This window comes from Conger conger, chromosome 19 (genome assembly GCF_963514075.1).
Source record: "Conger conger chromosome 19, fConCon1.1, whole genome shotgun sequence".
NCBI lineage: Eukaryota > Metazoa > Chordata > Actinopteri > Anguilliformes > Congridae > Conger > Conger conger.
Window position 1 is genome coordinate 923657 of NC_083778.1, and position 23661 is coordinate 947317.

The 23661-nt window shown below is 47.1% G+C and overlaps 1 protein-coding gene across 1 annotated transcript in view; it reads right to left on the reverse strand.

Moving 5' to 3' along the window:
- Positions 1–23661, reverse strand: part of LOC133119276 (protein piccolo-like) — a 137823-nt gene that overhangs the window by 82981 nt on the left and 31181 nt on the right. The window contains exons 3-7 of the mRNA XM_061229804.1: positions 11839–12437; positions 8334–9761; positions 7385–7596; positions 3106–4212; positions 951–2716 (exon numbers count right to left, since the gene is read on the reverse strand). Coding sequence (XP_061085788.1) covers positions 951–2716; positions 3106–4212; positions 7385–7596; positions 8334–9761; positions 11839–12437 — 5112 coding nt within the window. The remainder of the gene's footprint in view (positions 1–950; positions 2717–3105; positions 4213–7384; positions 7597–8333; positions 9762–11838; positions 12438–23661) is intronic.

The window sequence follows — 23661 nt, forward strand, 5'->3', positions numbered from 1 at the left end:
GAAAAACATGAAACATTATTAAAGTCTGTTTTAGAATGTGAAACACCCCTTGTTGCACTATTACACAAAACAATAAGAGCAGTTGTTACATCACGGTACACAAGAGAGGAGCAAAATAAAAAATAAATCTTCAGCAAAATTTCCTTAAAGAGTATAATTAAAACAGCCAACAATGATTACCTATAATTAAAAGGCAACATATAATACGCAGTGCTGTCACTCTGAAGCGCTAACAGCATTAGCAAAGTAACAGTGTTATCAAGAGTGCACAGAAACCCTGTGACAATTGTAAGACAATTTGTAAGCAATTCATGAAAAAACTGTTAGATGCATGTTTTGGATTCAGTCATTTGGGACAGTGGAAAGAAATACAGGATCCTGTGCGTGCAGTGATAAATGAGATCCTATATTCATCAAAAAAGCATGGCCATAAAAATAATTGAGTAGCCAGTGAAGCTTAGATTCAGAATGTCACATTGAGTTACCTGAACTTTCCTTGATTTTTCATTTTCAAGATAGTATCAGACACACTTCAGTTACCACTTTGTCTTGAGAGATATAAAGCTAATCTGACTATTATAACTGTAAGAGGGAATAACTTTGCAAGAACATTTCTACACCCATTTAGTCTGTTATACCAGAAGGGAGGTAGGCGTGATATAGCACTGGCAGCAAATAGTGCAGAACAAAACTATATTCATGTATGTACAATTTCAAAAGGAAGAGGGCTATTTCAACTTTTTCTCATAAATTCAATTGAATAATATTATATGAATTTGATAATGATAATACTAATAATAAATACTACTACTACTACTACTACTACTACTACTACTAATAAACTTCACCAACATTATATTGTTTTGTACACAGCAGTTATTCACACTTGCAATATCCATTTTTAACATAACCTCACTGAATCAACACATTAACATCACAAAAGTACTTACTGAGTACACATCCGAATACTGGAAATTAGAGCCGGGTCTCTCTTCTGCGGGACTCAAGGATTTGGGATCAGATACGGACCGCTGCATGGCTTTCAGTGTCCGTGGGCTTTGAGGGGGCTTGGATGGATCTGTGGTCAACATTTTCTGCGGGCTTACTTCCCCAACAGATTTATCATATTGAAGTCTTTCTAGTGATTTGTTTGGGGACAGGGGTGAGATGGGCGAATACAATACTTTGGGAGACTTGGGAGGGGAAGGTGCAACTTGGAGGGAGGAATCAGCTTTTAAGTGGGTGTTGTAGCCTATCTCTAAGGGAGTGGGGCGTCTCTTGTCTTTCTCGGGAGATGACATACCAGAGCCTGTATCAGCATGGTAAGTCACGCTACCACCTCGGCCATGCTTTCCAATCTCAAGCTTGGTATCCAACTGTGCCTTTACTGATGGCCTTTTGATAGTTCCTGAAGAATCTGTCTGCACTGAGATCTCAGCGACAGTCTGGATGGCGATGCTGGAAACCTTGGATCCCTGCTTGCTGGAGCGGGACCTACGCCTGTTCCTGGTGGGGATGTCCCAGTCCTCCTGGTCCTCATCGTCAGTCTGGACACTGGAGTCCACGCTCTTCTTATTCCTCCTCCTCCGCCCGGTGTAGGCCTTCTCCACACCGTCTTCTTCATCCGTCTGAACCCCGCTGTCTACCATCTTCTTGTTGGAAACTGTGGTTACCCTGTGGTCAAGCTGCACAGGCTTCTGGTACTCGGTCTGCGGCGTTTCAGTGGAGCACGGCAGGCTGGTGATGTACTGGGCAACTCCCTCAATAGGAACGGTGTACCAGGTCGTGTTCTGCTGCAGCTCGAGGCCGGTGGTAGAGGATGACGCGGTGGTGTCATCCTGCACTGGCCAGTACTGCCCGTTATCTCCCAATACGTACTGCTGGTCCAATGGGATCTGCTCTGAGCTGGCGAGTGGAGAACCTCCCTCTGAAGGGTCGTAGCCATATGGGAACAGGTGCCTCATCTTCTGCTCCTGTAGCTGCTGCTGCAGTTGCTGTTGGAGCTGCTGGATCTGTTCTAGCTGCAGCTGTTGCTCGGCGTAGGTCTCCTGCTGCATGAGCAGGTGGGCCTGGTGCTCCTCTTCCTGCTGCATCAGCAGCTGCCGCTTCATGGTCTGCAGTTCCTCCAGCTCCTTCTGCACCAGGACCTGCTCCTGCTCGCGGAACCTCTGGATCTCCAGCCGCTCCCACTCCAGCTCCTCGGCCAAGCGCAGCTGCTTCAACTTCTCCAGCTCCAGGAGGTCGCGCTCCATCCGGTACTGCGCATCGTCCGAGATGAGTGGAGAGGCTAAGGCCTCCAGCGAGGCGGCTATGGCCTCCAGCGAGGCATCTGCGTATGCGTCGCGGAGCGAAACCTGGGGGAAGGCCGCAGACATGGCGACCATCTCTTGGCTGAAAGCTTGTTCTTGTGCTGTGGCTGTAGTGGGTAAGAAACTGTAGGATTGAGATGATACTGCTGGCATAGTGTCATGAGTGTGCATTCTTGTCAAAGCATCGTACGTTGTACTAAATATCGGTCCTGGCTGGGTAGTGATTGCATATGTGGATGGAAACGGTGCGGTTATGGAAGAGTATACCACACCATTTGAGGACCTGAGGACATTATTTACACCAAAGTGTGTTCCCACAGTAGGAGTTATTCTGGCTTGGGAATATTGAGGAATGGTCATTCCAGAATAGGCTCCTGCACCCTTGCTTGAGTAGTCCATAATTTCACCTGCAAAGGTTCACAAATATACCTCAGTCCTTAAAAATATGACATAAATATAACTGTAGACTAAAAAACCATGCCCATCCAGCCGAAAGAAAATAAAACAGAAAGCATGCAAAAAAAACCTCCAGTTGTGTAGTTAGCAGGAAGCAAAGCCAAAACACTGTGGGATAACACGCAGGCACATGCATGCATCTGTGTGCAAAAAGAAAAAGGGAAAAAAATTACATGGATACCAAAGCACACTCTGATTCATCTTCAAAATGCAAAACAGACACAACACGAAAAGAAAAAAAAATTCAAAAGAGAAAGTCACAGGTATCAACCAGGAATGAGCGGCAGCAATTCAAAAGGGTATTTCAAAGACAAGTCTGCCACCATCTCATCATACTGACCTGTGGACATCTTTCCAGCCGTCAAGTCCACTGCACCCTCTGTGGCTCCATTTTCATAACCATTTTTGAACAGTAACCCAGACTCTGCTAGATTATTTTCAGAGATGGAGGGTGACACGCCATCAGAAGCTTTTGCCCCAGTGTGATCGAGCTGGTAACGATCGTCTCTATAGCCAAAGCTCTCTTTGGATAGCGTGGTTGGCGGTGGCTGCGTTCCACAGCTCCCAGCAAAAGGGAGACTGTACACCACATCACAGCAAATGACTCGTCTCCCGGCTGTGAGGTCCACGGGTTTGCCATCGTCTTCAATGAGGCTGCTAACCACGGCTGAATTAGACCCATCGACAGCAACCATAGTTTCAGAAGGTTTTGATGTGGTCAGGTCTATGGCGCCAACTAGCCCCACTTCTACACGGGTAGGAAGACTGGTGCTATTGATTAGGCTGGCTGGGGCAACTGTGACAGGTGTCCCAAGATTTTCCACATTTGTAATGGCTCCAAAAGAGAGATTAATGGGGGCATCTTCATTAGAAGCAGGTGTGGCCTTGGAATCTAAGGTTCTATATATTATCTGGGCAACTGGCTCAAATGGCTTGGATGTTGTGAGCTGAAGAGGCATTGATGTAGGCCCAACATGTCCAAGCTCCTGGGGTCTATCAGCAGCACCATTATTGTAAGCTATTGTGGCTGTGCAGGTGACAATGGTTATGCTATCAGTCACGACAGACAGAGTTGAAGCTGGCACTGACTCTGCACTGAGATTCACGACGGCTGGCTGCACTGCACTTGTCTGGCGTCCACTGCTATCACTGGAGAAAGACTGTCGCCTTGAATTAGGGGCAGACAAATCCAACCCTTTATCAGTCATTTCGACATTGAGCCTCAAGGTTCGAAGATCAACAACATCTGAAGAGTACATCCTCCCATTCTCTTTTGGCTTTGGTGGGCTTTTAGCAGCGTCTGGGGGAATAGTGATAGCAACACTAGCTGTCCTTGTTGCGGGAGGTGTTCCCGGTAATCTTTCACGGACAACAGACACTGTAGTCCTTTGTACCTCTGTGGTTACAACCTGGGCAACAAGGCTGGGCAAAGTTATAGCAGGCTGTGCTGCAGTCGAAATGGAGGAATAAATGTGACTCATGCTTGAAAGAACTTTTTCAGATCCCTGTATTTCTTGGCTCTCCACTGATTTTGTATACTGAGTGAATGCTACTGGTGCTGTAGGCCCTGACTGTGACTGCTGTATTGATGGGGACACTGTGGCTGGACTTGTGGGAGCTTGGGTTATAATGCCTTCAACAGGAGTACTGGGCTCTGATGGTAATGTGATGACTACATAAGTTTCATGGAGAGAACTTGCGTATCTGGGGGATAAAGGAGATCTGGGTGATGATGCACTTAGCCTGCACTCTGGGAGCGTGTTCAGATTCAGAGTCATGTCACCCGAACTTACTGTGGCAACAGGTCCCGGCTGTGACACTGTTATAATCTGTTGGGCTACCACTGGCCTTGGAGCAACTGGAGGCCTGACACTTTCCCCTGGCTTGTGACTGAATATCAAACCTGCCGGAATGGATGCAGGTTTCGGTGGTACGGGTGGCGGTACATTAGGTTTGTAAGTAGGGCTTGTTGAACCCTTCACTGCTGTTGGGCCTGTGGTCGTTATTGTTGCTTGAGCCACTGTTATAGCTGAGGAGACAGGCACTGCTGCAGCAGTTGAAGATAATTGAGGGGTGCCGAATGGAGGCTTTTGTGGGTAGAAAGTTGGCATAGGTATAGTGGGAGGAGGTAGGGGTGGAGGCGGTGGGGGTGGAGGGGGATGAGCAATGACTGGAATGTCCACCTTTCCCTGAGACGAGGCTCGGAGAAGGGCTACAGGTTTGGGGGGGACTGGGGGGGGTAATGTTGGTGGCTGAGTTACGGAGACACTGGAAGAAACCGTAGCTGAAACTACACTAGACACAACAGGAGTATATTGAGGTAAAGTAGGTATTGGTGAAACACTCACAAGAGCGGAAGGTGAACCTGATAAGGAACTAACAGGAGGAAGGGTTGAACTTATCTGACTGGTAGCTTCAATCACAGGACTAGCAGGTGCCACTGATACAGTCCCTGCCACTATATCTGGTGATGCGTGGGCAATCATAGAAATTTTATCCATGCTTGGCACTGAAATAACCACGTGTCCTTGAGCAGTCTGTTTTTCAGGTGGGGAAACAGAGAGAGCTAATGGTGCAGTCGACATTAGATTACTTGAAAGAGTCACTGGTAAAGGCAGAGTAACAGCTGTCTCAGAAACTGCAGACTGAGACAGGATGGGATCCTCCATGTTAGGTTGGATGTCTACAACCACAGTTTCTTTTGGCTGGGAGGGTGTTGGTGTCATGGAACCTACATATTGGTCAGTCTCTGCCACTGGGATATCTGAAATAGTTTGTGGCAAAGTGACTGATGTGGGTGAAGGTGGCTGCGGTGGGGGATAGGGTGGTGTGACTTGAGTTAATGAAGCTGGAGTAGGTTCTGAAACAGGGGCTGGAGGTACAGCTGAAGCAATAGCTGGAGCAGAAACCAATTCAACAGTAGGAACCATAACAGACACTGAAACTGAAACTGGTTCTTGAACTGCAACTGACACATGGAGAGGAGGTGAAACTGGTTCTGTTGCTGAAACTGGAACGTGGATTTGAGCTGATACTGGTTCTGTTGCTGAAACCGGAACACGGATTTGAGCTGAAACTGGTTCTGTTGCTGAAACTGGAACACGGATTTGAGCTGAAACTGGTTCTGTTGCTGAAACTGGAATGTGGATTTGAGCTGATACAGGTTGTGCAGTTGGAATAATGACAGGAACTGGAACTGGAACTTGTTCGGGAATTGAAACTGGTTCTGGAATGGGAACTGAAACATGGACTGGAGCTGAAACTGGTTCTGGTGTTATAACTGGAGCAGGGATTTGAGCTGATATTGGTTGTGCAGGCAGAATCATAACAGGGACTGTAACTGAAATTGTTTCTGGAACTGAAACTGGTTCTGGAATTCCAACTGGTTCTTGAACTGGAACTGAAACATGGAGAGGGCCTGAAACTGGTTCTGTTGTTGAAACTGGAACACGGATTTGAGCTGATACTGGTTGTGCAGTTGGAATAATAACAGGAACTGGAACTGGTTCTGGAGCTGAAACAGGTCCTGTAACTGGAGCAGGGATTTGAGCTGATATTGTTGCAGTCCGAATTACTGGAACTGGTTCTGGAACTGAAACATGGACTGGTCCAGGAACTGGAGCCATAACAGGAACTTGTTCTGGAACTAGAACTGAAACATGGACTGGAGGTGCAACTGGTGCTGTTGCCACATAGGGAGTAACCTCTGGCAGTGGAACACAAACAACAGAAACTGTCTCTGACTCTGTGTCTGAGGTGACTGCAGCTTCCGGAATAGATGTGTCTAAAACAGGGTCTGGCACTGCAACCATCTCTGAAGTGCAAACAGGGGCTGGAGCTGAAACTTGCACCGGATCTTTATCTGGAGCAGCCTTTGACTGTGGAACTTCACATACAACAGAAATGGGATCTGAAGCTGGAGTTGGAGTTATTGAAACTGGTGCTGTGGTTATAGTTGTAACTGGACTGTCTATTTGCTCTGGAATGTCACAAACAAAATATTTTTGCTCTGAAACCAGAGCTTGAGCATTTAAAACAGACTCTGCAGGGGCATTAGGCTGTGGGACAACTGACATAGGTTCTGAGATGAGAGCTGGGCTTTGAGTTAGCACTGGTTTTGGAGCAGAAGCAATAGATGGAGCTGTAGCTGGAGGTGGAACAGGAGCAGCAACTAGTGTGGTGGCTGAACTTGGAGCTGGAGGTGGAGTAGGAGCGTGAGGTGAAGATACAGCTGCAGGTGGAGATGGAGTTGGACTAGGAGCGTGAGTTGGAGCTACAGCAGAAGGTGGAGATGGAGTTGGACTAGGAGCGTGAGTTGGAGCTACAGCAGAAGGTGGAGGTGGAGTTGGACTAGGAGCGTGAGTTGGAGCTACAGCAGAAGGTGGAGGTGGAGTTGGACTAGGAGCGTGAGTTGGAGCTACAGCAGAAGGTGGAGGTGGAGTTGGAGTAGGAGCGTGAATTGGAGCTACAGCAGAAGGTGGAGGTGGAGTTGGAGTAGGAGCATGAGTTGGAGCTACATCAGAAGGTGGAGTTTCAGCATGGGTCGGAGCTGCAGCTGCAGGTAGAGCTGGGGCAGAAGGTGGAGCTGGAATTGGAGCAGGAGCTTGGGTTGGAGCTACAGCAGAAGGTGGAGCTGGAGTGTGGGTTGGAGCTGCAGCAGAAGGTGGAGCTGGAGTGTGGGTTGGAGCTGCAGCAGAAGGTGGAGCTGGAGTGTGGGTTGGAGCTACAGCAGAAGATGGAGCTGGAATTGGAGCAGGAGCTTGGGTTGGACCTGGAGGTGGAGCTGGAGTTATAGCCGGAGCTTGGGTTGGAGCTGCAGTTGCAGGTGGAGCTGGAGTAGAAGCAGGAGTTTCCTGTGGCTCTCCAACTTCACAAACAACTGATAATGGTTCTCCAGCAGCAGCCGCTCCTAGCTCAGCTGCATGTCCTCTCATTACTGAACGATCAGCTTGTGGAATGTCGTGTGAAGAATCTGTCCCCTCTCTTTGATCAAAACTGTTCTCTTCATCAAGGTCCTCTTCCCCGGAGGAGCACTGCGTAAATTTCAGGTCAGGAATGGGATAGAGGGATCTTTGTATTCCAGCATTAGAGGAAACAATTGATGTGTCGACGCTAGGCCTTTTAACACTAACAGGAACTGACATTATGGATTTTTCAGGAACCTCTTCAACAATAGCTCCTGAGGGAATCACAATCACCTCTGGTGAATCACATAGACCAGAGGCTAGCTGGGTTGGGCTTCTTCCTTGTGCAAGATTCATTCCTTGTCGTTTCATTAATTCCTCATATGCTGCCTCAGCATCTAAAAGGGGTTTTCCATCCTTTCCTGAGGAAGTTGTATCGCTTGTAGAAATGGGAACAGAGCATGCTTCATTAATGGTAGGTGGCAAAACTGTCTCAAGCACAGGGATTTCTTTTACAGGGCATGTTTTTTCAAGTTCCTGTTCTTTTTGCATCATTTCCTTCCTCTTCATCATCATATCTTCATACACTTCATCTGGTGATCTCAGTTTCTTCAAGGGTTGTTGAACTGAGATCTTACTTGATTCTTGCTGCTCAACCACACACTCTGCCAAAGTGTCCTGCTCTTCAACCAATGACTCATAAATATAGTCTTCGATTACCATGCCACTATAAAGGGGTTCTATCTCTGGTGGGGGTTCTATCTCCTTAGCATCAAGAGCTTTAGCTTTCTGCATTATCTCCTCATAGGCTTCATCTGCACTCTTTAAAACCTTCTGTGTTGCATCACTAGCCTGCTCATCGGTTGAAGAATAGACTGAAGCTGATGTCGACAGCTGGTCTTCTTTCAGTACAGGGGACGAGATGCTTAATTCAAAGCCCTCTGGTTCAGACTCAATGCTTGGAGAGAAATCGGAGCAAGATGATTTGTGAAGCTCTTCCATCTCTGCAGCTTGACGCAGTTCTTCTGTTGGCGAGGCGTCCTCAATAGGAGAGAGATTGCTTGGCGGTGTTTTGGGATATTCACGCCTCCTCTGGGCACGTAGCTCCTCTTTGTCTTTCTTAGATTTTTTGGCTGAGCTCTTCTTCCCCTGCTGCTGGTCAAACCCCCGCTGCATCTCCTGTTCCCTGAGAAGGTCCTCTTCCTCTCGCATCTCTTCCTCCTCAGACGAGTCCTCGATGGTGGGGAGCATCGGGCCGTGCTGTCTGTGCCGGGACTTCCTGTGCTTGCCCTCGCTGCTCACCCTCGTGCGGCTCGGACTGCTGTCACTGTCCTCGTCTAGTGAAGACACTGAGGTGGGGGACGTTCCTGGCGTGAAGCTGGACGCATGCACGCTGGACGACCCCTCGCCTCTCGATCGATCCTCAGGTGAGGTGAGGCTCTCCACTTCTTGGTCCCCTGCATCTGCTTTGTTATCTAGCTCAATTGGTTTAAAGTGTAGGACCTCTATGGTTTCACTTAAGTTTCCCTGGCCCTCAAGACTCTCTGGCATCTCAGTCTCGGGCAATGAGTGTTGTCTTGTAGGCTCATCCTCCTGACCAACGCTCTTTTTTACGAGCTGCTGATCGTCAGATGCACTTTTTTCTTTGTTTTTCCTCTCCTCTTCTTCACGTTGCTGCTCCTGTTCCCTGATCTCTTCTTCACGTTGCTGCTCCTGTTCCCTGATCTCTTCTTCACGTTGCTGCTCCTGTTCCCTGATCTGTTTCCGTATGAAATTATCCTCATCAGAGGGTGACGGTTCCTCACTTGCACTCATCCCCAAAATCTGTTGGCGGATGAAGTCCTCCTCATCTCCAGAACACGGACTATCTTTTTTGCAGTCGTCGCTGCTAGACGATGTGGTGCTGACTTTCCATCTCCTCTGCAAGAGGGGCGAAGGTTCACTCTCACTGCTGTCTTCAACCGAGTCAGAGTCCTGCCCCTTTCCCGGAGCGGCTTCCATGAGCACCTGCAACTTTTTCCCATCTTTTCTCGTGATTGATTCGCCAAGGGGCTCCATCTCTTGGGAAGCTTGAAGCGCTTCCTCTCCCGAACTATAGGATTCAGATGAAACCGGTAATATTTTTTTCCTGTGTTGCTTGAGCTCTGCGTCATAACTGCCACAGGGATCCTCCTTCCCAGCCATGCCTGTCTGAGCTTCTAATAGTGGAAGCATTGTACTCTCTAACTTGGCTAGGTCTGATAGACTTGTTGGACTTGTGTTTTGTTTGACAGTATCCTTTTGGACAGTTTCCAGGAATGGCTCTCTCTCCTTTGTTTGAACGACTGAGGGAATTTCACCCAGCGATCCTGAGATACCTTCTGAGGAGTACCCTGTGTCGCTTAAGCCTTGAGGACTCTTTTGTTGTGAGGAACCAGAGGTGTCAAATCTACCTTCTTTCTCCTGTAAAAAAAGAACATTTGAAAAAAGTCACCATTTTATGTTGTAATTAAATACAAATTTAATAAAGCATTCAATATACACATAGTAACTATATCCACAGACAGTTACTAATACTAAATCTATTTCTACATTTAATACCCTTTTCAAAATTACATTTCTGTGGGCAAATTATCACAACAGTGTGATCTAAATACACTATGTTTTGTTTCCAGGCTAAAGTATAATGTCTAATAGGCTAATGGCACTAAGCTACCAGGTTTTGTTTGCTAAACTACTAAAGACTTACAGATTTTACTGCATGAATGTCAGTGGACATTTTCAATGGCTGTACTTCACTGAGGTCAAGTTCTTTCTCTTGTAGTTCAGGCATTGGTTCCACTTCTATACCTTCAGGACTGCTAACTTCTCCTTCTATAGAGAATGGAATGGCATGCACTATTTCTTGCTCCACAGAGACAGAAACATCCTCTACCGTTTCAGTCACAATGTCTGGCAAAGACTTGTCAGCTAAAATTTTAGGATTGCTAACTATTTCTTGTGTGCTATCTGCAAGGGATGTAGTTACAGTCTCCAATCCTTTTTCTGGGGGGAGAGAAATGTCTGTCATATCAGAGTCTGTTTCTAGTAGTGAATTCTCATCTATAACTTTAGCTATTATGTCTCGCACACTATCTGGAGTGGGGGGTGTATCATTCACCACTGCTTGTTCTGGGGTGGGGGGTGTATCATTCACCACTCCTTGTTCTGGAGTGGGGGGTGTATCATTCACCACTCCTTGTTCTGGAGTGGGGGGTGTATCATTCACCACTCCTTGTTCTGGAGTGGGGGGTGTATCATTCACCACTCCTTGTTCTGGAGTGGGAGGTGTATCATTCACCATTGCTTGTTCTGGAGTAAGGGGTGTATCATTCCCCACTCCTTGTTCTGGAGTGGGGGTTGTATCATTCACCACTCCTTGTTCTTGTACAAAAGAATCATCATCTATCTCTTCAGACTCCCTTTCTGGCAAAGAGCACTCTTCTGCAACTTTAAGAGCGATGAGTTTGTCTTGTGTATTATTTCGATGTAAAGGAATAGCATGCTCTACTTCCTGTTCTGGTGGGTTAGAAACATTCCCTATCTCTTCTGAATCTGTGTTGTGCAACAAGTTCACTTCCGCAACTTTGGGAGTAATATCTGGGAAGATAAAAAAGATGGCATGTTCTTCCGGTTCTGATGGGGCAGGATCATCCTTTATCTTTTTAGACTCTGTGTATGGGAATAAGTTATCTTCTACAACTTTAGGAATTGTAACTTCTTGTGTACTATCTGGGAAAGATGAGAGAGCATGCTCTGTGCATTTTGGTGGGACAGACATGCCCTCTGTATGCTCTGATGTGTCAGACAGACTTTCTTCAGTGAATTTATGGCTGCTAACTTCCTGTGCTCTATCTGCAGGTGAGGGAGCTACATGCACATCCTCTGATAAAGCATGCATGTCCTCTGATGAAGCATGCATATCCTCTGATGAAGCATGCACATCCCCTGATAAAGCATGCATGTCCTCTGATGAAGCATGCACATCCTCTGATAAAGCATGCATGTCCTCTGATGAAGCATGCACATCCTCTGATGAAGCATGCACAACCTCTGATGAAGCATGCACATCCCCTGATGAAGCATGCATGTCCTCTGATAAAGCATGCATGTCCTCTGATGAAGCATGCATATCCCCTGATGAAGCATACTCATCCTCTGATGAAGCATGCACATCCCCTGATGAAGCATACTCATCCTCTGATGAAGCATGCACATCCCCTGATGAAGCATACTCATCCTCTGATGTAGCATGCACATCCTCAGTCCTTTCGGCCTCTGTGTCTGGTGCTGTATCTGGTTCTGGAGCTACCTGCTGAGTGGTTGCTTCTGGCTTAGTTTTCTTCACTTCTGCTTCTACCACCTCTACTGTACTTTCCTCTTTCTGCCTTTCCGCTGTGTCGGCTGCGTCTTTGGGCTTCTGCAGGGGCGCATTAGCAGCTGTGGCTGTCCTTGTGGCTCCCGTATCGGGAGGAGGAGTCGAGGCCGTCTGGGCTGAGGCCGTGGCCTTGGTCAGGTGTGTCTTTGGTTGGTCGGGAGCAGGTTTGGGTAGGGTGGATGCTGTGATGACCGGTGATGTCACCTGTGATGTCACCTGTGATGTGGGCTGCTTGGCGGGGGAAGGCTGGCTCTTGGGAGAGGGGGGCTGCGGTTTCATCACCATGGTGATTGGAGGAGGCATGCTTCCCATGTCCCCCAGCTGACCAGCCAGGGCCCTTTGAGTCTGGCAGTTCAAACAAAGCCATTCTTTCTGAAAGACAAGGGCAAGAGAAAAGCAAAGTTAACACTGATATTCAAGAATTATTTGTTTCAGATTTTACTTGCGGCCTGTAGCGTAATGGTTAAGGTAAATGACTGGGAAACACAAGGTCGGTGATTCGAATCCCAGTGTAGCCACAATAAGATCCGCACAGCCGTTGGGCCCTTGAGCAAGGCCCTTAACCCTGCATTGCTCCAGGGGAGGATTGTCTCCTGCTTAGTCTAGTCAACTGTACGTCGCTCTGGATAAGAGCGTCTGCCAAATGCCAATAATGTAATGTAATGTAATGTACTTAAATATTACATTTAAAACAACTTGTTGTGGAAATGGAGTTTGAATCAAAACTAAAGTTAAAACTGTCCAAAATTACATTTTAAATTAAAATATTTTTTTGAATGCAAAGAAGATATATTGGTACAGACTTAGACCACCACTTCTAGAGTCTAATCAGTCATTGGGCACTTAATGCTTGATTGGGCTGGAGTCACCTTCCAGTCTTGCCTTCAGTAAATTATCTAAAGCAGCCCTAGTCATCATTGATTGCTCATTCAAACTGATTAAACCATTCAGCGAATGAAAAAATGTTATCAAAAATTACAGAGGGCAAGTCAAGGTCCTCATCCAAGTTAGGAAAAATTACTCCATAAAAATTCAGGATGTGAACAAAATTAGTTACTTTTTACTCCAGTAACTTTAAAAATGGTATCATTATATCTCACCCACAGTGACTCATCATTCAATGCTATTTTACGCTGCTGCCTCTTTAGTGAAGATTAGTCATTACAGGACAGACACTGTATGCACTGATGCTTTGTCACAAATTATTGTTCTATTTCTAGAGGTATAAAATAAATATTTTTCCCCATGAATAAAAACCTGATGAGCAGAAACCAAATAAAATTGCACTTTTTGATGCAAACTGATCTCTATGAATGATAAATGATGTATTAGTGTATGTGTGAATTGATGAACAAAAGAAGTACTCCAGTACGCTCACAAACATAGTCAGACACAGAGAGATAATTTTATCGAAAGAAATTGCCAATATGCATATTACTCACTGCTACAGTACATGGGGGGTGTTATTGTAAAGTCAGCAGGAAGCCATAAACTTCTGGATATATAATATCCTTTATATTAGATTAATAACTATCAGGGCCAATCAAAAACACACATCAAAACTTAAATAAGACCAAAAAAAGACCCAGGTAATTAACTGTCTCTTTACACTGGTCTTATTGCAGTGTCATTATGGTGACTGCATTTGCTTCTGTCTACCAGCAGGGAGCCTGCTTCAGACAGAGCATAATACACACAGGAGTGCACATGCACACACACACACACCCACACACACACACACACACACACACGAGCGGACATGCACACAAGCGCACATGCACAAACACACACAAGCGAACATGTACACACACAGTTATATATTAACTATATAATATATATTATATATTATATAGTGTGTGGAGTGGCTATATTAGTCGTAAATGCTTTTCGAGCCCAGATCTGTGCACACAAACATGCACATGTATGCAAACACACTCACACATACACACACTCACACATACACACACACACTCACACTCACACATACACACACACACTCACACTCACACATACACATACACATACACAAACACACTCACACATACACAAACACAAACACACTCACACATACACAAACACACACACACACACACACACACACAGGCACACACACACCCACACGCACATACACACACATACATACATAAACATGCATGCACATGTACACAAACACACTCACACTCACACATATACAAACACACACACACAGACACAAACACACACACATACATACATACATACATACATACATACATACATACATACACACGCGCACGTGACTTAGCAGTGTGACGTAACTGGAGCACTGTCCCTGGATTTACTCTGCAGCTTATCCTAAGTCCCGGAGATCCTAGTTTTCCCAGAGCTAAAACAGGCCCAGCCCCCAATGCATTCACACCAGAAGTGACATCACACAGGATGTGGGGGGGGGGGGGGGGAACCGACCAGCACACAATAGTTTATGCAACACGGCACACAAGAGATGCAAACGCACAAACCTGTGAAAGCAGCTCTGTTCAACTATTCTTTCAGCAAAAAGAAAATTCACAGCCAGATGTAATTGTATTATGAAACCAAAGAGCAGGGAAATCAGGATGTTTGCAGAGAAGGGCCTTGCTCACTCAAACAATGTCTAGCAGAGTTAATAGACTGGGGGAGGCTGGGTCTAGCAGTGATTTTAATGGATAAAACAGCCAGTCATTCCCATAACAACTGAATCATCTCTAGAAGCCAACAAAGGCCCGCTCAGTGTCAGATAGACACGTCTCAGGTGGCGGCAAACATTCCTTCTGCACCCGGAGACAGGGAGAAACAATTATACAATAGTTAAAAACCATGTCTGGCTCAGCTCATTTTCAGAAGTGCAAAAAGTGACACATCACGCTGTAAAGTTTGATGGCACGAGGTGTACATATATATATATATATATACATGGTGTATGAGGTGACCAGCCTCGTAATCCTTCTGATCCCTGACACGACAGCGAAGGCTTTTTTTCTTTTAATTGCTCCTAAGTAAAAGAAACTCATGTGCAAATGAAGCGTTAAACTAAATTAAGCCAACGTGACCGAGCTGTTCAGGCTGGGAAGTGACATTCTTCACAGGCAGGGAAGAGGAGGGTGAGAAATGCAGGCAATTTCAGAGTGCAAGGAAAGCACCCCTCGTTCAAATCAAGAAGTGTTTTTGGGGAAATAAATGCATACTGTATTTTGTAATTTTCAATAACTGGCTAGGTTGCTTGACTGGGACGGTTGGTGGATGGAGCCCCAGTGTAGCTCCAGCTGTTGGGCCCTTGAGCAAGACCCTTAACCCCACAATGTTTCACCTGCTTATTCTAATCAACAGTCGTTTTCGATCAAAAAAATATCTGTCATTTAACACACTTAAATGGTCTACTTTTTCCTGGATGTATTTTTAGTGTGTTTCTTATTGATTGTTTCTTAAAAGTTGCAAACTAAACAACACATCACATTTAATCCATGTATATAATTCAGATAGAAGGAATTGTAATTGCAACTGTAACACTGTAGCCAATCACTTGGGAGCAGAGGGGCTGACATCAACAGGCCAGTGAAAGCATTGCCATTGTCATTGTCAGAGGTCTTCCCCGTGTCTCTGTGTAGAGGACAATGGCCACAACAGACTACTCATCAAGACTATAATCCAAGATCCATGGATTGGCTAAGAATAATGGTAATTTCATTAATTTATAATAATAATAACAACAACAACAACAACAACAATAATCATTTGTTATTTAACTGACACTTTTATCAAAAGCAACGGATCTAGTTGATTAGACTAAGCAGGGGGCAATCCCACCCTGGAGCAATGTGGGGTTAGGGACCTTGCTGAAGGGCCCGGCAGCTGAACCACCAACCTTCCAGGTCCCGCTCATGCACCTTAGCCACAAGGCCACAGTAGTAGTAATAATAATAATAATAATAATAATAATAATAATAATAATAATAATAATTACAATAATAATAAGTTCCTTATTATAGGAGCTGGTCACTGTTTTAGGGGGGCAAATTGGGTTCCCCACAGGGGTTTGCCTTCTTCATCGATGGGCTTAAAATGGAGAGCGGAATTGCATCAGTTCATTTGGGCTCACAGGATAGAGAAGGTTACTTTTTTACACTGAATACTGTACAGTACTGTATATGAATACTGTACAGTACTGTATATGCTACATACCCTTTTACAAAAACTATACCTGCTTTCAATATACACTCCCTGAGTGAGCAGCAGTTCTGCAGACAGAAGGTCTTGTTAACGTGAAAGGAGAATGGCCAGACTGGTCAAAGCTTACAGAAAGGTAATGCAAATAACCACACATTACAACAGTGGTATGCAGAAGAGCATCTCTGAACATGCAAGGCATCATAATAGCTTGGTGAGTTATATACACTGGCTGTGAGAGTCTTCAGTGTTTCAGAATAACAGAAACTAAGAGCTCGCAGCTCGACTGCTTCCCCGAATGCAAAGAAAGTGGCCCACTGCTGACTCGAACTACGTATCGTACGGCGGCCTGCAGCGTAGTGGTTAAGGTGAATGACTGGGACACACAAGGTCGGTGGTTCAATCCCCGGTGTAGCCAGAATAAGCCGTTGGGCCCTTGAGCAAGGCCCTTAACCCTGCATTGCTCCAGGGGAGGCTTGTCTCCTGCTTAGTCTAATCAACTGTACGTCACTCTGGATAAGAGTGTCTGCCAAATGCCATTAATGTAATCTAATGTAATGTATCGCAGACACAAGACGACCCCAGCCATCTGTGGCCAAAGCTCATGCTTACTGCAGATCCTCATTCTGGCTGGGTTGAGTGGGGGAGTGGGATTCATCCGGAGGGAGTGGGATTAATCCGGCTTTGTGGACGCAGAGTGAGAATCAAACTCTGAGAGAAGACTGCAGCAGGCATGGGGGGACTGTGCTGTAATGAGTGGAGAGTGGAGTGGAGAGTGTGTGTGGAGAGTGTGTGGGGTGGAGTGGAGAGTGTGTGGGGTGGAGTGGAGAGTGTGTGTGGTGGAGTGGAGAGTGTGTGTGGAGAGTGTGTGTGGAGAGTGTGTGGAGTGGAGAGTGTGTGTGGAGTGGAGAGTGTGTGTGGAGAGTGTGTGTGGAGTGGAGAGTGTGTGTGGAGAGTGTGTGTGGAGTGGAGAGTGTGTTTGGAGAGTGTGTGTGGAGAGTGTGTGTGGTGGAGTGGAGAGTGTGTTTGGAGAGTGTGTGTGGAGTGGAGAGTGTGTGTGGAGAGTGTGTGTGGAGTGGAGAGTGTGTTTGGAGTGGAGAGTGTGTTTGGAGAGTGTGTGTGGAGTGGAGAGTGTGTGTGGAGAGTGTGTGTGGAGTGGAGAGTGTGTTTGGAGTGGAGAGTGTGTGTGGAGTGGAGAGTGTGTTTGGAGAGTGTGTGTGGAGTGGAGAGTGTGAGTGGAGAGTGTGTGTGGAGTGGAGAGTGTGTGTGGAGAGTGTGTTTGGAGAGTGTGTGTGGAGTGGAGAGTGTGAGTGGAGAGTGTGTGTGGAGTGGAGAGTGTGTTTGGAGTGGAGAGTGTGTGTGGAGAGTGTGTGTGGAGTGGAGAGTGTGTGTGGAGTGGAGAGTGTGTGTGGAGAGTGTGTTTGGAGAGTGTGTGTGGAGTGGAGATTGTGTGTGGAGAGTGTGTGTGGAGTGGAGAGTGTGTGTGGAGAGTGTGTGTGGAGTGGAGATTGTGTGTGGAGAGTGTGTGTGGAGTGGAGAGTGTGAGTGGAGAGTGTGTGTGGAGAGTGTGTGTGGAGTGGAGAGTGTGTGTGGAGAGTGTGTGTGGAGTGGAGAGTGTGTGGAGTGGAGAGTGTGAGTGGAGAGTGTGTGTGGAGTGGAGAGTGTGTGTGGAGTGGAGAGTGTGTGTGGAGTGGAGAGTGTGTGTGGAGAGTGTGTGTGGAGTGGAGAGTGTGTGTGGAGTGGAGAGTGTGTGTGGAGTGGAGAGTGTGTGTGGAGAGTGTGTGTGGAGTGGAGAGTGTGTGTGTGTGGAGTGTGTGTGGAGTGGAGAGTGTGTGTGGAGAGTGTGTGTGGAGTGGAGAGTGTGTGTGGAGTGGAGAGTGTGTGTGGAGAGTGTGTTTGGAGTGGAGAGTGTGTTTGGAGAGTGTGTGTGGAGTGGAGAGTGTGTGTGGAGTGGAGAGTGTGTGTGGAGAGTGTGTGTGGAGTGGAGAGTGTGTTTGGAGAGTGTGTGTGGAGTGGAGAGTGTGTGTGGAGTGGAGAGTGTGTGTGGAGAGTGTGTTTGGAGTGGAGAGTGTGTTTGGAGAGTGTGTGTGGAGTGGAGAGTGTGTGTGGAGTGGAGAGTGTGTGTGGAGTGGAGAGTGTGTTTGGAGAGTGTGTGTGGAGTGGAGAGTGTGTGTGTGTGTGGAGAGTGTGTTTGGAGAGTGTGTGTGGAGTGGACAGTGTGTTTGGAGAGTGTGTGTGGAGTGGAGAGTGTGTTTGGAGTGGAGAGTGTGTGTGGAGAGTGTGTGTGGAGTGGAGAGTGTGTGTGTGTGGAGAGTGTGTTTGGAGAGTGTGTGTGGAGTGGAGAGTGTGTTTGGAGAGTGTGTGTGGAGTGGAGAGTGTGTTTGGAGAGTGTGTTTGGAGTGGAGAGTGTGTTTGGAGAGTGTGTGTGGAGTGGAGAGTGTGTGTGGAGTGGAGAGTGTGTTTGGAGAGTGTGTGTGGAGTGGAGATTGTGTGTGGAGTGGAGAGTGTGTTTGGAGAGTGTGTGTGGAGTGGAGAGTGTGTGGAGAGTGTGTGTGGAGTGGAGAGTGTGTGTGGAGTGGAGAGTGTGTTTGGAGAGTGTGTGTGGAGTGGAGAGTGTGTGTGGAGAGTGTGTGTGGAGTGGAGAGTGTGTGTGGAGTGGAGATTGTGTGTGGAGTGGAGTGTGTGTGTGGAGAGTGTGTGTGGAGTGGAGAGTGTGTGTGGAGAGTGTGTGTGGAGTGGAGAGTGTGTGTGGAGTGGAGAGTGTGTTTGGAGAGTGTGTGTGGAGTGGAGAGTGTGTGGAGAGTGTGTGTGGAGAGTGTGTGTGGAGTGGAGAGTGTGTGTGGAGAGTGTGTGGGGTGGAGAGTGTGTGTGGAGTGGAGAGTGTGTGTGGAGAGTGTGTGTGGAGAGTGTGTGGGGTGGAGAGTGTGTGGAGATTGTGTGTGGAGTGGAGTGTGTGTGTGGAGAGTGTGTGTGGAGTGGAGAGTGTGTGTGGAGTGGAGAGTGTGTTTGGAGAGTGTGTGTGGAGTGGAGAGTGTGTGGAGAGTGTGTGTGGAGTGGAGAGTGTGTGTGGAGTGGAGAGTGTGTGTGGAGAGTGTGTGGGGTGGAGAGTGTGTGTGGAGTGGAGAGTGTGTGTGGAGAGTGTGTGTGGAGAGTGTGTGGGGTGGAGAGTGTGTGGAGAGTGTGTGCGGAGTGGAGAGTGTGTGTGGAGTGTGCGGAGTGGAGAGTGTGTGGATAGTGTTCCCTCCCCGGCTCCCCGGCTGACCGGCTGCCCACACCGAGTGGCAAAAACCTTTCTGAAGCTCATTTCCTGGACATGAGACGGTGCTCAGTAGCTCCTGTATAGGTCATTCAGACTCGTTTTCAACATAAAGTCAATGGTAAAATGCTCATAAATCTAGCAATATTGTGTATGTGTAGACACAAAGGTAAATAAATGTCATTCGGAAACTGCATCACACACCAAAAGTGTTCTGGCTTCTGTGTGTGTGAGTCTGCATACACGTTTGTGTAAGAGAGGAGGAGAGAGAAAGGGAGAGAGACAGATGAGGGAGGGCACACTACTCCTTTCACTCTCTCCCTCCCTCCATTTTCCATTAGCCCGCTCACGTGGACTCAGATAGACAGCATACAGAGCCGGGGGCTATCGAAACGCACGCTCTCATCTCACAACTAGGGCCACTCTCATCCTAACAAGCACAGTCTCCATCCCCTGCTCAGTACATCCTCTTTCATCCAGGTCGGCTGGTCTGTTGTGGGAGAGTCCAGCTTTATTTTCATTTCATGGTGACACTAGCCGAGCAAATGGCCGACGCACAAGTACCTTCCAATTAATCACGATGTGCACAAGCTGCTCTTATTCAAATATCTAGTGTTTACTGCGCTAGCTGTTCCAGAGAACATAAAGCCCGCTTCTGTTGTCAGTTTGTAGAGTGAAGGCTGGGGAACTTGAATTCTGAGAGATTTGAGTAGAATCTTAGATGGGTCAGTGTTGCTGGTCTTTACCCTTGAGAAGAAGGGATGAACTGGAAACATTTAAATGCACACACAGAATAAATAGTGGGTCATCGTGTCCAGAAAGATTTTTCAGGTCACCCTGGTGATAACTGCTCCAGGAGTGAATCATTTAAGGTGCTTTAGAGTCTACATTCTGGCCTGACAATCACACACAGACCCTGCGAGAGCTGTGCACACTGCTTTCATTTCTCTTTATTATAAATACAGCTATTAATTCACAAAATTCTCAGTACCACGACATATAGCCTGCTCTCCTCAATTAAGCCATTTAAGAAGTGATACAATTATTTTTATTAGCATTGCAAAATCGAGAATTTTATCAACATCATTTGTGGATAAATATAGACCTCTTCTTTAGCCACATGCTCTCAGAGAACATTCATGAAAAAGATCTGCATGCACATTTTAAACAATTCTGCGCAGGTTTTGTTATAGTTGGTTATGCTGAAAGCTAGCGCAGTAGTTAACAGAGTGGTGTATCTTTTTGCATTAGTTGTATGTCATTTACTCCCCCAAACATGATGCAAAGAAACTGTGTGTCACTGGACAATTGCTTATTCAGTTTTTGGGCAGAATTTGGCATACTTGTTAATCAAGGAAATGGAAGAAAATAGGTTGAGACCAAGGATCAGTGTAAAGGAAAGTTTTGTGACCGACCAATTTTCAGCTCATCCCAGCGACACACGCCTTTGTCCTAGAGGAGGAACCAACCTACCTCAGGCTTTTCCCAAAATCACTGAGGAACAGCTGTCCTGCTGTAAAATCCAGCTATGCCAGCTTGAGAATTGAGCTGGTCTCGCTGGGTATAAGCTGGTCAACCAGCTAAACCATGTTGAGCTGGGAGCTGGTCTGAACTGGTCAACCAGCTAAACCATGTTGAGCTGGGAGCTGGTCTGAACTGGTCAACCAGCTAAACCATGTTGAACTGGGAGCTGGTCTGAACTAGTCAACCAGCTAAACCATGTCGAGCTGGGAGCTGGTCTGAACTGGTCAACCAGCTAAACCATGTCGAGATGGGAGCTGGTCTGAACTGGTCAACCAGCTAAACCATGTTGAACTGGGAGCTGGTCTGAACTGGTCAACCAGCTAAACCATGTTGAGCTGGGAGCTGGTCTGAACTGGTCAACCAGCTAAACCATGTTGAACTGGGAGCTGGTCTGAACTGGTCAACCAGCTAAACCATGTTGAACTGGGAGCTGGTCTGAACTGGTCAACCAGCTAAACCATGTTGAGCTGGGAGCTGGTCTGAACTGGTCAACCACCTACCAGCTGTTTCAAAACCAAGCTTGAGCAGTGTTTTTCAGCTGGGTATTCTCACCCCGGCAATCACCGCCCCAACCTTTGTACTGACTGCTTTCTCTAATTTACTAAAAGCAAATATTAGCACAGACTCTGAATCTGTTGAAACAGCAGAAGCTGTGATAACATTTAAAATGCAGAAGATGTTTCCCGCAGCCATATGGCTCAACAGACTTTTCCATTTCTCTTTCTTCTCCTCCCCCCCTTTCCAGGAACTGAAGATGAATTGTGCATCCAGATAAATAAACCCAAGGCATAAACCATAAGATGACACCCTGGGTTCGCTTTGGGAAAACCCACTCCTGAAATCATACCCAAAGCATCTCTTCTGGGACCGGGGGCACAAAATGCTCGAGATATAAAATGGCACCATTGTGCGACAGCAGGCGGTGACAGTACTTCATCAATCAGTACTTCTACCAACCGCCTAGTCACTCGAAAGCATTGGTTCTGAATGCTGAGATCCGTCCTGCAGCCAACAAACAAAGCACACCTCATTCAACAGCTAGAGCAGGGCTGCCCAACCCTGTTCCTGGAGATCTACCATCCTGTAGGTCTTCACTCCAACCCTAACAAAGCACACCTCATTCAACAGCTAGAGCAGGGCTGCCCAACCCTGTTCCTGGAGATCTACCATCCTGTAGGTCTTCACTCCAACCCTAACAAAGCACACCTCATTCAACAGCTAGAGCAGGGCTGCCCAACGCTGTTCCTGGAGATCTACTATCCTATTGTTTTTCACTCCAGCCCTAACACAGCACACCTCACTCAAGAGCTAGAGATCTCCATGAGCTGCTTTTACACATTTACTCAGTGAGATCTCTAGCTGTTGAATGAGGCAAATTGAAATGAAATGGGAAAAACTACATGATGGAACAGGGCTGAAATCGAGTGCTCTAACTTTAAAGACAGCAAAATAAGAAAAGGAATTAAGGTAATTGCAGTGTGGTCCAGCAGTGAATTACAGAATTACTGTACATTGTCTCAGGAGGTAAGGTTGTGTGGCTGTTGTGTGGCTGTTGCCGGTTCGATCCCACCCTGGGTGTGTCGCCCAGGCGGCAGCCAATCACCGTTGGTGTGTGACTGTGTGTGTGTGTTTCTGTGTTTCTGTGTGCGGGCTGTGTGTGTGAGTTTCTGTGTTTCTGTGTGCGGGCTGTGTGTGTGAGTGTGTGTATGGGTGAATGAGAAGCATTACATACAAACTCCAGAGAGCATACAGTACACAGAGTCCAGCCTATGTCTGTTTAAACTCCAGAGAGCATACAGTACACAGAGTCCAGCCTATGTCTGTTTAAACTCCAGAGAGCATACAGTAGATACAGCCTGGTCTTGGTATAGAGTTAAAAACCAAATATGCAAGTGGGGGAGGGCGTCCTTTTCCCATCGTGTCTGCGCTGCGTCTGTCGAGCAAGCCGATGACACGTGCGCCCGTCATCCTCCCCCTCTGTCTTAGTCATTCCCACCACGGCTCCCCGCAAAAATGCCTGGGCCGGAATACGGGAACGTCGCGAATGACGGCATGGCGGAATGAACCCCTCCGTCACGTGAACCCCTGGCCTCTCTCATCTGCCCTCTCTCACCTGCTCTCTCTCATCTGGCCTCTCTCATCTGCCCTCTCTCACCTGCCCTCTCTCACCTAGCCTGGTCTCACCTGGCCTCTCTCACCTGCCCTCTCTCACCTGGCCTGGTCTCACCTGGCCTCTTTCACCTGCCCTCTCTCACCTGCCCTCTCTCATCTGCCCTCTCTCACCTGGCCTCTCTCACCTGCCCTCTCTCACCTGCCCTCTCTCACCTGGCCTGGTCTCATCTGCCCTCTCTCACCTGGCCTCTCTCACCTGGCCTCTCTCACCTGGCCTGGTCTCATCTGCCCTCTCTCATCTGCCCTCTCTCATCTGCCCTCTCTCATCTGCCCTCTCTCACCTGCCCTCTCTCACCTGCCCTCTCTCACCTGGCCTGGTCTCACCTGGCCTCTCTCACCTGGCCTGGTCTCACCTGGCCTCTCTCACCTGGCCTCTCTCACCTGACAGGCTCAACAGCTGACCCGTTTTATTCAACAAATGCATAGTCATAAAAAGCTGAATTACTTTCATTACAAGGGACA